We start from the raw sequence: 12,843 nt of genomic DNA on the forward strand, positions 1-12,843 counted from the left end.
GCTACAAAACTGTAACAACTCTATACGACTCTGCGAGACTGAGACTCTAATAAGACCATGGGGCCAGTTGCATAAACTGCTTAGACTAGTCTTAAAAGTTAGTCGTCTATTTTTTTCTTCAAGACTGTTCTTAACTTTTTAAAGTCAGTTACATAAAAAGTTAGATTGGTCTAATTTGAATTAGAAAAGTTAGACTGATTACCTCTTGACTAATTGCTAGTGTGTCAAATTAGTTCTTAAGACATAGTCTAAACATAATGGCTAAGTTTATGCAACTGGCCCCAGAATTGCCCTAAACAATACAGTATATGGTTCGCCTTCGTTTCTGTCCTGAGATGGGTGGCCTGGCGTGTGATTTTGTTTTTAGAATCGATTTAAAGTGCGCATATGTATTTTTTTATATTTCTATTTACTATTTAGCCTACAAAACTCGACATCAACAGTCAGTTTTCCATCCAATAGGCTACAGATAAAGTCATTTGCTACAAGTTACATCTACTCGTTTAGTACGCAAACATTTCAAATTACATTTTAGTATTAAAACATTTTTTAAAGAAAAATATGATTAGACCTACAACAAAAAGGGCACACATTTAAAGTCAGTTTTCTACAGTAAATTATATGACTTCTTCATTTTTATTAGGGCTTCTGACAATTTTTTTTATTCATTTCTGAAAATAACAGAGCAATCTACGTTTCTGTACAACGTATTTTGCCAATATTAGAATGTAATTAATCAAATAAACCACAAAAGTCTTTGGGTCTACCGTATATTATATATACTAAGGTGAAAGTATTAGCAACCACACGTTTCTATCAGTCAATGTTCTCCAAAAGTCGTTCGAGAAATTGCATGTAAATCGTTTTACACAGGCATGTATCAAACCGCGTGCAGACGTCATCGCTGAGCGTCCGCAGGGTCCTTTCAGTCACTGTACGCCTGTCACGCCGTAGTTTCCAGTCTTCTATAGGTCAAACTACTGCAGCAGCAGAAGCAGAAATGATCCGATCCTTAAGTTTACTCAAATACTCACTGAATGTCTCTCAACGAGCACATGTCAGGCTGTTATCATCCAGCAGAGGGGTCGGGAAGAGAATAGTCCCCGCGACATTCACTGGAGGTACATGTTTAAAGAGTTTAATAAGGACGAGCTGTTAAAACTTACAACAGACCAGCAGAATGACACAATATACCAGAGGAAGAACCATTTTAATCAAATAAACGCAGGCGTTTTGGTTAATAATGTATATTTGTCATATTATTGTGTCACTCATTGACAAAACGCAGATTTATGTAGAATTAGCTGGACATGTTCAGTAATGTTAACAGTCTTAGTAAATAATCTCCATATTTACCTATGTATGCAAATAGAGCACATACAGTAACCATTATCAAATACAATCCCCTCTATTTGGTCAATTAAACATCAGTGCTGTTTAATCCTGATGACTCTGCCTCCCTTTTTCTTCAAAAGTGGATAGTAATGGCAGACAGCAGCTGCATCACAGCAGACCTGCCAGACTATGGAGCTCCAGCTGTCCTGGTGTCCGTGTGGCTCAGCGCGCCTACAGCACACAACAGGCCGAGAGCCCGGAGGTGGAGGAGACGCTCCACAGCATCATCACCGACACAGAGGACGTCCAAGGTGAACTAAAGCAGCAAATCAGCTTATTAAGGGATAGTTCACCCATTCATCATTTACTCACCCTCATGTTGTTCCAAACCTGTATGAATTTCTGTCTTGAACACAAAAGAAGATATTTTGAAGAATGTTGGTAACAGTTGACTTCCATAGTCAACATGGGAGCCAATTGGGTCCATCAACTGGGCGGTTATGATATTCTTCAAAATATCATCTTTTGTGTTCAGCAGAAGAAAGAAATTCATACAGGTTTGGGGGTGAGTAAATGACAGAATTATCACTTTTTTAGGTGGATTGTATATATTAGTGCTGTCAAATCGTTTAATCATGATTAATCGCATCCAAAATAAAAGTTTGTGATTACATAATATATGTGTGGTACTTTGTATAATTATTATGTATATATAAATACACACACATGCATGTGTGTATATATAAGAATGTTATTTATATATAAAATATTTTATATATTATAAACATACAGTATATACACTCACCTAAAGGATTATTAGGAACACCTGTTCAATTTTTCATTAATGCAATTATCGAATCAACCAATCGCATGGCAGTTGTTTCAATGCATTTAGGGGTGTGTTCCTGGTCAAGACAATCTCCTGAACTCCAAACTGAATGTCAGAATGGGAAAGAAAGGTGATTTAAGCAATTTTGAGCGTGGCATGGTTGTTGGTGACAGACGGGCCGGTCTGAGTATTTCACAATCTGCTCGGTTACTGGGATTTTCACACACAACCATTTCTAGGGTTTACAAAGAATGGTGTGAAAAGGGAAAAACATCCAGTATGCGGCAGTCCTGTGGGCGAAAATGCCTTGTTGATGCTAGAGGTCAGAGGAGAATGGGCCGACTGATTCAAGCTGATAGAAGAGCAACTTTGACTGAAATAACCACTCGTTACAACCGAGGTATGCAGAAGCCACAACACGCACAACCTTGAGGCGGATGGGCTACAACAGCAGAAGACCCCACCGGGTACCACTCATCTCCACTACAAACAGAAAAAGAGGCTACAATTTGCACAAGCTCACCAAAATTGGACAGTTGAAGACTGGAAAAATGTTGCCTGGTCTGATGAGTCTCGATTTCTGTTGAGACATTCAGATGGTAGAGTCAGAATTTGGCGTAAACAGAATGAGAACATGGATCCATCATGCCTTGTTACCACTGTGCAGGCTGCTGGTGGTGGTGTAATGGTGTGGGGGATGTTTTCTTGGCACACTTTAGGCCCCTTAGTGCCAATTGGGCATTGTTTAAATGCCACGGCCTACCTGAGCATTGTTTCTGACCATGTCCATCCCTTTATGACCACCATGTCCCCATCCTCTGATGGCTACTTCCAGCAGGATAATGCACCATGTCACAAAGCTCGAATCATTTCAAACTGGTTTCTTGAACATGACAATGAGTTCACTGGACTAAAATGGCCCCCACAGGCACCAGATCTCAACCCAATAGAGCCTCTTTGGGATGTGGTGGAACGGGAGCTTCGTGCCCTGGATGTGCATCCCACAAATCTCCATCAACTGCAAGATGCTATCCTATCAATATGGGCCAACATTTCTAAAGAATGCTTTCAGCACCTTGTTGAATCAATGCCAAGTAGAATTAAGGCAGTTCTGAAGGCGAAAGGGGGTCAAACACAGTATTAGTATGGTGTTCCTAATAATCCTTTAGGTGAGCGTATGTATGTCACATATATATATATATATATATATATATATATATATATATATATATATATATATATATATATATATATATATATATATATATATATATATATATATATAAAATTGTAATTTCATAATATTACTGTTTATTTTACTGTGTTTTTGATCAAATAAATGCAGCCTTGATGAGCACTTCTTTCAGTAAACTTAAATTATAGCATACACTGTAGCGTATGGAAATTCTAAGGATGTTCAAACTCCTGTTTCTTTGTTCAAATAAGGATCCTTCTCCAAACACGAGTTCCAAGCAGAGACGAAGAAACTGCTGGATATTGTGGCCAGATCGCTGTATTCTGAGAAAGAGGTGATGAATTAACAAAACAAACAAACTGATTTAATGCTGTCACGTTTAGCAATTTCCTTAACACATCCAAGACTAATCCTAGAGGATTGAACAATATATTGTCCAGGTTGATTATTTGATTTGTCATCATCATTAAAGTTGTTATGTATATTTATCTGCAATATATTGGCTGTTGGCCACCATATAGATTTATTTTGTCAAATAATAATCAAGTAATTAAATATTTAATCAGCTTGATATGGCTAAATAGTGCCATTTTTGTCTTGTTGGAGTACAAAATAAATAGTAATAAATCCTGATATACAACTAGAAAACTGTATCTATAAATTAATTAAAAAATATAATAGTAATCGTAAATGAATGGAAATGCTTTGATCAGAATGGGCTGGAAGTCCATCCTCTAACGGTCAGTGATTCTGTTAGGTGTTCATCAGAGAGCTGATCTCAAACTGCAGCGATGCGCTGGAGAAACTGCGGCACAAGTTGATGACAGCGGGAGGAGAGACGGCACCGATGGAGATCCACCTGCAGACGGATGCAGCCAAAGGCACCTTCACCATCCAGGTCCATCTTCAACCCATGCACCTCCAGACAGAATCAGATTAACAATGTCAAGTGAAGAAGATGAAGAACAGCTTTTCTATTGCCCATTTCTATGCGTAATTCCAAAGCTGTTTTCAGTTTATGAAATAAAATTGATGCGTGAACCTAGAACTGCACGATTAATAGTTAAAAGATTGCATTCTCGATTTAGACACCCGCACGATCTTCTGCTCAATGACAGTGATTCGGCTATGTCTAAGTACGATCACCGCAAACATTCAAATCTGCGTTGGCGCTGACCTAGAGAAAGCAGGTATGAAACGGCTTCACAAACTCTTCAACCACACAGTATTCTTATTTCTCAGCTACAAATATTCATACTATAACAGCAGTACTGGGATAAAAAGTTTACAGTTCAGATGTAAACACTAATGTCTACGGTAGCGATCAAAATAGAGTAAATCACTTTTTGAAAGTGACATAACTATTGTATTTATTACATTGTTACACCACTAGGTGGCGACAGCGACTGTTTAAAAATATATAGGTGCGTTCCGATGGACAGGGTCCCTATGCAGTGTTCCCTGCTCCCTGAGCATGATATACGTTGAAGTGGACTTCACTGACAATAATCGCTCATTTCCTTCACTAAAGAAAGGCAACCACGGGGTCACACCGATTATGATAACATAAATATTGTAATTTGTTACTTTCAAATCTAAAACACAGGCTACAAAACACGTGTTATGTAGGCCTATCTAATATAATCAAAATTTAATCAAAACATAAGTTATATGTTTACTATACTTGAATGACTACTGCAGCTATTAATTGATTTAACAGATTGTAATGCGTTTGCATGAAATCTTAATAAGTCCAGTTGGGCGCCAGACAGTTTACATAAACTGACAAAAAAGGTGTCAGTATTTTCCGTTGACACAAAGAAGCACAATAAACTTCATAACACAATTTTGGATCTATTTAAGGCCGTTTTACTCTTTCAAAAAAAATAAATCCATATCATAAATAAATCACTATAATAATATAATAATAATAATAATAATGAATTCAAGCACTCAATGTCCACAAAAACTTAGGCCCTCAAAAAAAAGAAAAGAAAAGAAATACATTTGTTACAAGGTGCTTAATTTCTCTCATTCGTCTTTTCGCACAGGCCAACAAACTCGGTAATAGGCCCTTTAAAACCAACAAAAATAGTCCACAATATAAGTAAATAAATAATGAAAACGAAATTAATTCGAACAATATGTTCGGTGTCCAAAAAAAAAGAAAAAAGAATAATAATAGTTTGTAGGGACCGTTTGAAGTAGAAAGACGAAAGGCAGGTATTAATGTCAGGTCTGTGAGGGCGCGGGGAAGATTCGTTTATCCTTTTACCTTTCGTTTGTTTCGTTGGTTGGATCATTTGAAATTCTGGTAGAAAGCTGGAGTTAATACTTGCAGGTTCACCCCGTGATTCCTCGATTCTTTACTGAAGCTTTGTAGCAATGGCGGCGTCCCGGTTACAGCTCGCTCAGCGCCCTTACTTTGTATCCGCCTCGGCTGTTCCACACCGCAGATTATCGGCCACACAAAAGTAATCCCGGGAACACCTTCACGACACGCTGAAAAACCGTCGCCTCACTTTCCTCCTTTACTTTTCTGCACTCTGCTTCCAACAACTTCCCCACCAGGCTCTCACTTCCGTTTTCCTCCTTCCTCTTTTCTGCTTTCACTTCTCCCAAAGAAATCAGCAAAACCACACCTCTTTTCGTTTCCGCCTTAAAATTTTCGTTTGCACGAATTTTAATAACTTTTATGAAGTTGGAAAGATAGTTATTTGAACAGTACGATTATTAGTTATTTTTGTTTCTTTTGAGCAGCGAACTGCTACAAGATTTAAAGCTGTGCTGTAATTTGGTTCTCATTTGGTTAACAATGTGCATATGTGTTCTTAATCCATGGTCTTAATAATTGAACTGTAGCGGTCTCATCTCACGCGCTTTCGTTCCAACACAACAGCCACATAGTGAACACTCCCGAGGTAAATGAAGTCAAATAAAAAAATTACAGCGCCTCAGCTGCTTCTTGACACTTTTACTGGCATACCTATTAATACAAGAATATGCAAATGTTGCATTTATGAAAACTCAAATGCATACGTAAATTCCTCCTTTGCAGACCCGTTTAAAAACTCTTCCAATGGCTCTGCTCCATCTTTAGTTTGGACCCTAATCTGCTCTGATCTTATACATGGCCTCTCTGCAGTCCAACGGAAGGAAACCCGTTGTAGCAGCGGAGCACATTAATCCCTGTGTGGAATGTATTGATCAACATTTCCATGCTCTGATTTGTAGGACACAGGTGTTGGGATGAATAAAGAGGAGCTGGTTGCTAATCTGGGCACCATCGCTCGATCCGGATCAAAGGTGCGTCTCATTGAACTCTTCCAAAGTCTGCTATTCCTCATTCTGAGAATGGGTTTATTTCATGGTCCTCTCGGTCTTCCTCCCGCAGGCTTTTCTGGATGCTCTTCAGAATCAAGCAGAGGCCAGCAGCTCCATCATTGGTCAGTTTGGTGTGGGCTTTTACTCCGCCTTCATGGTGGCTGATAAGGTGGACGTTTATTCTCAGTCAGCAGAACCAGACGCTCCTGGATACAAGTGGTCCTCAGATGGGTGAGACAAATGAGATGAGAGATGGTTTTTTGGATAAAAAGAATGTCTTTTTATTAGGGAGACAGACTCGCAAATTCTTAAAGGTGCCCTGCCACACACAACCATTTTTACTCATACTTTTTGAAATATGTTAGGTCCATATGTGTCTGTTTTATGTCATGAATGTGAAAATGAACTGCTACCTCCTCTGTCAGCTCTAGCCACTGAAAAGAAATAAGCGGAGAAATCAGGCCATTTACAAATCTGGTCAGTCTGACGTGGTGTTGCTTAAGCTCATTATTATTCATGAGCTCGCCCAGGGGGGATTGTCACCTTTTTCACCCTTGATGAGTTTGCACCCCTGAAATAAAAGAACGGCGAACAGTGGCGTAACATGATTTGACCGATTTGGATGTTACGTTTTAAAGAAAAGGAACGAAATGCCGCACAATTGTTTTATCTCGACTATAGTGTTTTTAATAATCATTGGAAGCCGAAAATCAAAACTAATATTCGATTCATCTCACAGCCCTACATTATGAGACCAAACAAACATGTGAATGAAATCAGTCGCATTTGTATGTTTTACTCACCGAGTTGTGTGTGTCTGCAGCTCTGGAGTCTTTGAGGTCGCAGAAGCTTCAGGTGTGCGTCAGGGGACTAAGATCGTGCTCCACCTTAAGGACGACTGCAAGGAGTTTTCATCAGAAGACCGTGTCAAAGGTGTGCAAACCACGAACGATGACATAAAACATGACATGCTTTGAGAACAAACTCATTTAAGTCACTTGGTCTGTTTTGCAGAGGTTGTGACCAAGTACAGCAACTTTGTCAGTTTTCCCATCTTCCTGAACGGACGGCGGCTGAACACTCTGCAGGTGTGTGTTGATAGATGAGCTTTGACCTCCCTGTGGCTCTGATCATCAGCCCTGACCTCTCTCCCTCTCTGCAGGCGCTCTGGATGATGGAGCCCAAAGACATCAGCGAGTGGCAGCATGAGGAGTTTTATCGCTACGTGGCTCAATCCCATGACAAACCCCGCTACACACTGCACTATCGCGCTGACGCCCCGCTCAATATCCGCAGCATCTTCTACGTGCCAGAGATGGTGAGTGCGAGATGGTTAAATCAGACAAATGCACGATGACTGTTGTACACAGTAGGGTAACTTTCTAGTCTTGCATATTTCGTTCACTTAAATTAAAAGTCTAATAAATGTTGAAATTGATAAAGCTTTTAATTATACTGTAATGCTTTCATAGAGACATTAGCAGTATTACCATCAGTGATACTGGCCTTCATTCATAGAAAGATGCCATTACAACAAATATTTTAAACATACTGTCTTTAAGTTGTTTCTACATTCATTCACTGTGAAATTATTACATATTATATATTAAAAACTCCAATGTTTTAATCACGATTTAATTAAAAATGTGCGATTTAATTCATCGATAAACTAAATTGACAGCACTAATTTAATGCACTAATTTGTGCATATTTTAATTAATATGCAATTAAATGTATTTAATTAATCTTAAATCATTATGTACTTAATTTAAAGATTGCGTACATTCAAAAAAAAATTTTAATTTAAAATTACATGAATAAAATTAAGTATTTTTAAATGTTTAATTTTAAATGAATTGGCCCGTTACATACTTTAACAAATAAAATATGCACTAATTAGTACATTTTAATTTATAGGTAATTCAATTAATTGAATAACTTTAAATTACCACATGTACATAATAAAAAATGTGCATACATAAATTATATATATATAATTTATGTATGCAAATTTTTTATTACATTTGAAAGGGCTGCGCAATATATCGAAATTATCAAAATATAGCAAATGTACATATCGCAATATGCATATCGCAAGAGCACGCAATATCTGAATGATTTTAATAGGCTACTTCAACATTGTGAAAAGTGTACGTTTTAGGTCGATGCATACAGCAGAGAATAGACTGAGCACATGACTGTGACTTGCTTGACGTTAAAAATAGTTATTAAACGCAATAACTTGCAAAAAACAACTCCTTGCAGTCTCGCACTGTCTGCTGTCTGACACACACACGGAAAAGTGTGCACAAGCCGTTCTTTTTTTCGTGTCTTGTTACACACTCGAACTGTCAAATACACACACAGTTATGTCTTGATTTGTATTCATGTAAACACAGTTGGTTATGCTTTAAGTGAAAGATATCAGTAAGGGAAAGAAATAGATTTTACACACTTAAAGCATTATCGTATCGAATATCGCATTATTTAACAAGGATATCGCATACCGCATTTTTCTTCAATATCGCACAGCCCTTATATATATATATAATTATAATTAAAAAAGTTATTCATTTTAAATTACTTGCGTTACATAATTTATCAACACAATTTTTACTCAAATATGCATTATTTAATTGATACAATTGAAAATACATAATATTAATATTATATTATGTATTTATTTTCAATTATACATTTTAATTTAGTATTCAGTGGCGTATCGGTGCATCTCACAGATCACAGATCACTCTTCTTACTAAATAAAATGAATCCAAATTAAGATTCCATGTCTGTTTATTTGCTAATCAGCCATAAAATAAATACTAATGATTTGTGATTATGCCCAAGTGACTGCATTACCCCTGTTTGTAAATGTGTGTGAGCAGAAACCGTCCATGTTTGATGTGAGTCGTGAGATGGGATCCAGTGTGGCTCTGTACAGCAGGAAGGTTCTGATCCAAACCAAAGCCACAGACATCCTTCCCAAGTGGCTGCGCTTCCTGCGAGGTCAGATGGGCGTCCATATAATTGCAGCAAACTCATTTAAATGCCTGTTAGAAACTCATTCGCTCAAAGATAATTATCAATATGTTAAAAATAAAGGACATTTGATCCCAATCAAGGTTTGTCGTGCGATTGTATTTGCAGGTGTTGTGGACAGTGAAGATATTCCCCTAAACCTCAGCAGAGAGCTGCTACAGGAAAGCGCCCTCATCAGGTACAAACCCACCTGAAATATGACGTTGTGCCTTCAGCATTGTGCAATTAACAAGAGTCCAAACTGTTTTGTTTCAGGAAACTGCGGGATGTTTTACAGCAGCGTGTCATCCGGTTTCTGCTGGACCAGAGCAAAAAGGATCCAGAGAAATACGCTCAGTTCTTTGACGAATATGGGCTGTTTATGCGCGAGGGCATCGTGACCACAGCGGAGCAGAGCGTGAAGGTGCGAGACGCCATGTTTAGCCTTCATAATCTACCCGTTCCTCTCTGGTCGTTTTTAAATGGCTGATTCATGTGATCACAGGAGGACATTGCCAAGCTGTTGCGCTTTGAGTCGTCAGCGCTTCCCGCGGGACAGCAGACCAGTCTGATGGACTACTCCTCTCGGATGAAGGCGGGAACGAGGAACATTTACTATCTGTGCGCACCCAACCGCCACCTGGCCGAACACTCGCCATACTTCGAGGCCATGAAACAGAAAGATATGGAGGTGAGACTAGAGACAAGCAGGTCTATGGTTAACTAACCAGTACTCTTTCATACTCAAGAACTAATAGGCAATATAACTAGAAGTGGATACAAAGGCTGATGCATATATTTGCTGGAAACAATTGATAATTGAATTGCAGTTAAAAATATACTCAAAACTTAAAATGTGCATTATCCATCGACAAAGATATTGGTAGATTTTGAGATGAACACAAGGGGGCGCTAAGACTTCTGTCTTGGCCAAAAATATAATGGTCAGCAGCTAGAGATGCTTTAAGATGGCATTTATTAAAACATAAATAAATAAATAAAACAGTATTTTTTATTTAATTTTCTTGTGAAATGATCTCGACTTTCTCTCTTGAGGAAATAGACTTCCCTGTCACATTTAAAAGGTGCTTAATTATGCTTAACCAGTTGCAAATAATTTAATATAAATATAAAAATACTAGTGCTGGGGGAAAATTAACGTGAATAATCGCATCCAAAATAAAAGTTTGTGTTTACATAATATATGTGTGTGTGTACTGTGTATAATTATGTATTTATAAATACACACTCATTCATGGATATATTTAAGGAAATATGTTATATTTATATATAAGATACAACTCCAAATCAGAAAGTTGGGACAGAATGGAAAACGCAAAAAAAAAAAAAAAGAAGTGATTTCTAAATTTACTTTGACTTGTATTTCATTGCAGACAAGATGAACACAAAATATTTCATGTTTTGTCTGGTCAACTTCATGTCATTTGTAAATATGCATCCTTTCCTGTCATTCAGACCTGCAACACATTTCAAAAAAAGTTGGGACAGGAGCAATTTAGGGCTAGTAATGAGTTAAATGGTTAAATAATGATGTGATTTGAAACAGGTGATGTCAACAGGTGATTGTAATTATGATTTGGTACAAAAGCAGCATCCAAGAAAGGTCTAATCCTTTAGGAGCAAAGATGGGCCGAGGATCGCCAGTTTGCCAACAAATACGTGAGAAAATTATTGAAACGTTTAAAAACAATGTTCCTCAAAGAAAGATAGGAAGAGATTTGGATATTTCACATTCAACAGTGCATAACATAATTAAAAGATTCAAGGAATCTGGAGGAATTTCAGTGCGTAAAGGACAAGGGCGCAAGCCTAAGCTGAACAACCGTGATCTCCGATCCCTCAGGCGGCACTGCATCAAGAATCGTCATTCATCTATAAGCGATTTCACCACATGGGCTCAGGACTACTTTGGCAAACCTTTGTCAAGTACCACAATACGTAGTTACACCCACAAATGCCAGTTAAAACTGTAGTGTGCCAAAAGGAAGCCCTATGTTAACAGTGTCCAGAAGCGCCGTCGACTTCTCTGGGCTCGGAGGCGTCTGGGATGGACCATCACACAGTGGAAACGTGTACTGTGGTCAGATGGATCAGTATTTCAGGTATTTTTTGAGAGGAATGGACGCCGTGTGCTCCGGACCGAAGAAGAAAAGGATCATCCAGACTGTTTCCAGCGAAAGGTCCAAAAGCCAGGGTCTGTCATGGTATGGGGTTGTGTCAGTGCCCTTGGCAAAGGTAACTTGCACTTCTGTGAAGGCACCATTAATGCTGAAAAGTATGTAAGATTTTGGAGCATAATATGCTGCCTTCAAGAAGACATCTTTTCCAGGGACGTCCATGCATATTTCAACAAGACAATGCAAAACCACATTCTGCACACATTACAAAGTCCTGGCAGCGGAGGAAGAGGGTACGGGTACTTGACTGGCCTGCCTGCAGTCCCGACCTCTCTCCAATAGAGAATGTGGACAACGAAGACCCCGTACTGTTGCCCACCTTAAGACTTGTTTGCAGGAAGAATGGGACAAAATTACACCTGAAACACTTCATCACTTGGTGTCTTCAGTCCCTAAACGTCTTTTAAGTGTTGTGAAAAGGAATGGCAACATTACAAAGTGGAAAATGCTTTACTGTCCCAACTTTTTTTGAAATGTGTTGCAGGTCTGAATGACAGGAAAGGATGCATATTTACAAATGACATGAAGTTGACCAGACAAAACATGAAATATTTTTTGTTCATATTGTCTGCAATGAAATACAAGTCAAAGTAAATTTAGAAATCACTTCTTTTTTTTAATTATTTGCGTTTTCCATACTGTCCCAACTTTTTCTGATTTGGGGTTGTAAATTATATATACATGCAAATATTTCCTTAAATATATACATGGAGTGTGTATTTATAAATACTTAATTATACACCATACACACACATATTATGTAAACACAAACTTTTATTTTGGATGCGATTAATCGCGATTCATTTTTCCCCACACCAAAAATACACTTTTAATAATATAAAATTATATATAAATATGGAGTAATAAAGAGAATAAAACTAATTTTTTTATTTGAAGCCTGTCTGTTTAGTAAAATATATAATTCTTGCCTAATTATATAT

The 12,843-nt window shown here is 37.9% G+C and overlaps 1 protein-coding gene across 1 annotated transcript in view; it reads left to right on the top strand.

The window, feature by feature from the left end:
- The first annotated feature begins 916 nt into the window (after nucleotides 1-916).
- Nucleotides 917-12,843, top strand: part of trap1 (TNF receptor-associated protein 1) — a 29,441-nt gene continuing 17,514 nt past the window's right edge. The window contains exons 1-13 of the mRNA XM_079835562.1: nucleotides 917-1,121; nucleotides 1,476-1,646; nucleotides 3,611-3,693; nucleotides 4,117-4,257; nucleotides 6,594-6,665; nucleotides 6,754-6,914; nucleotides 7,507-7,616; nucleotides 7,698-7,771; nucleotides 7,846-8,001; nucleotides 9,572-9,692; nucleotides 9,834-9,903; nucleotides 9,981-10,128; nucleotides 10,210-10,395. Coding sequence (XP_079691688.1) covers nucleotides 1,001-1,121; nucleotides 1,476-1,646; nucleotides 3,611-3,693; nucleotides 4,117-4,257; nucleotides 6,594-6,665; nucleotides 6,754-6,914; nucleotides 7,507-7,616; nucleotides 7,698-7,771; nucleotides 7,846-8,001; nucleotides 9,572-9,692; nucleotides 9,834-9,903; nucleotides 9,981-10,128; nucleotides 10,210-10,395 — 1,614 coding nt within the window. The 5' untranslated portion in view covers nucleotides 917-1,000. The remainder of the gene's footprint in view (nucleotides 1,122-1,475; nucleotides 1,647-3,610; nucleotides 3,694-4,116; nucleotides 4,258-6,593; nucleotides 6,666-6,753; nucleotides 6,915-7,506; nucleotides 7,617-7,697; nucleotides 7,772-7,845; nucleotides 8,002-9,571; nucleotides 9,693-9,833; nucleotides 9,904-9,980; nucleotides 10,129-10,209; nucleotides 10,396-12,843) is intronic.

This window comes from Gobio gobio, assembly GCF_949357685.1.
Source record: "Gobio gobio genome assembly, chromosome: 1".
In the NCBI taxonomy this organism is placed as follows: Eukaryota; Metazoa; Chordata; class Actinopteri; order Cypriniformes; family Gobionidae; genus Gobio; species Gobio gobio.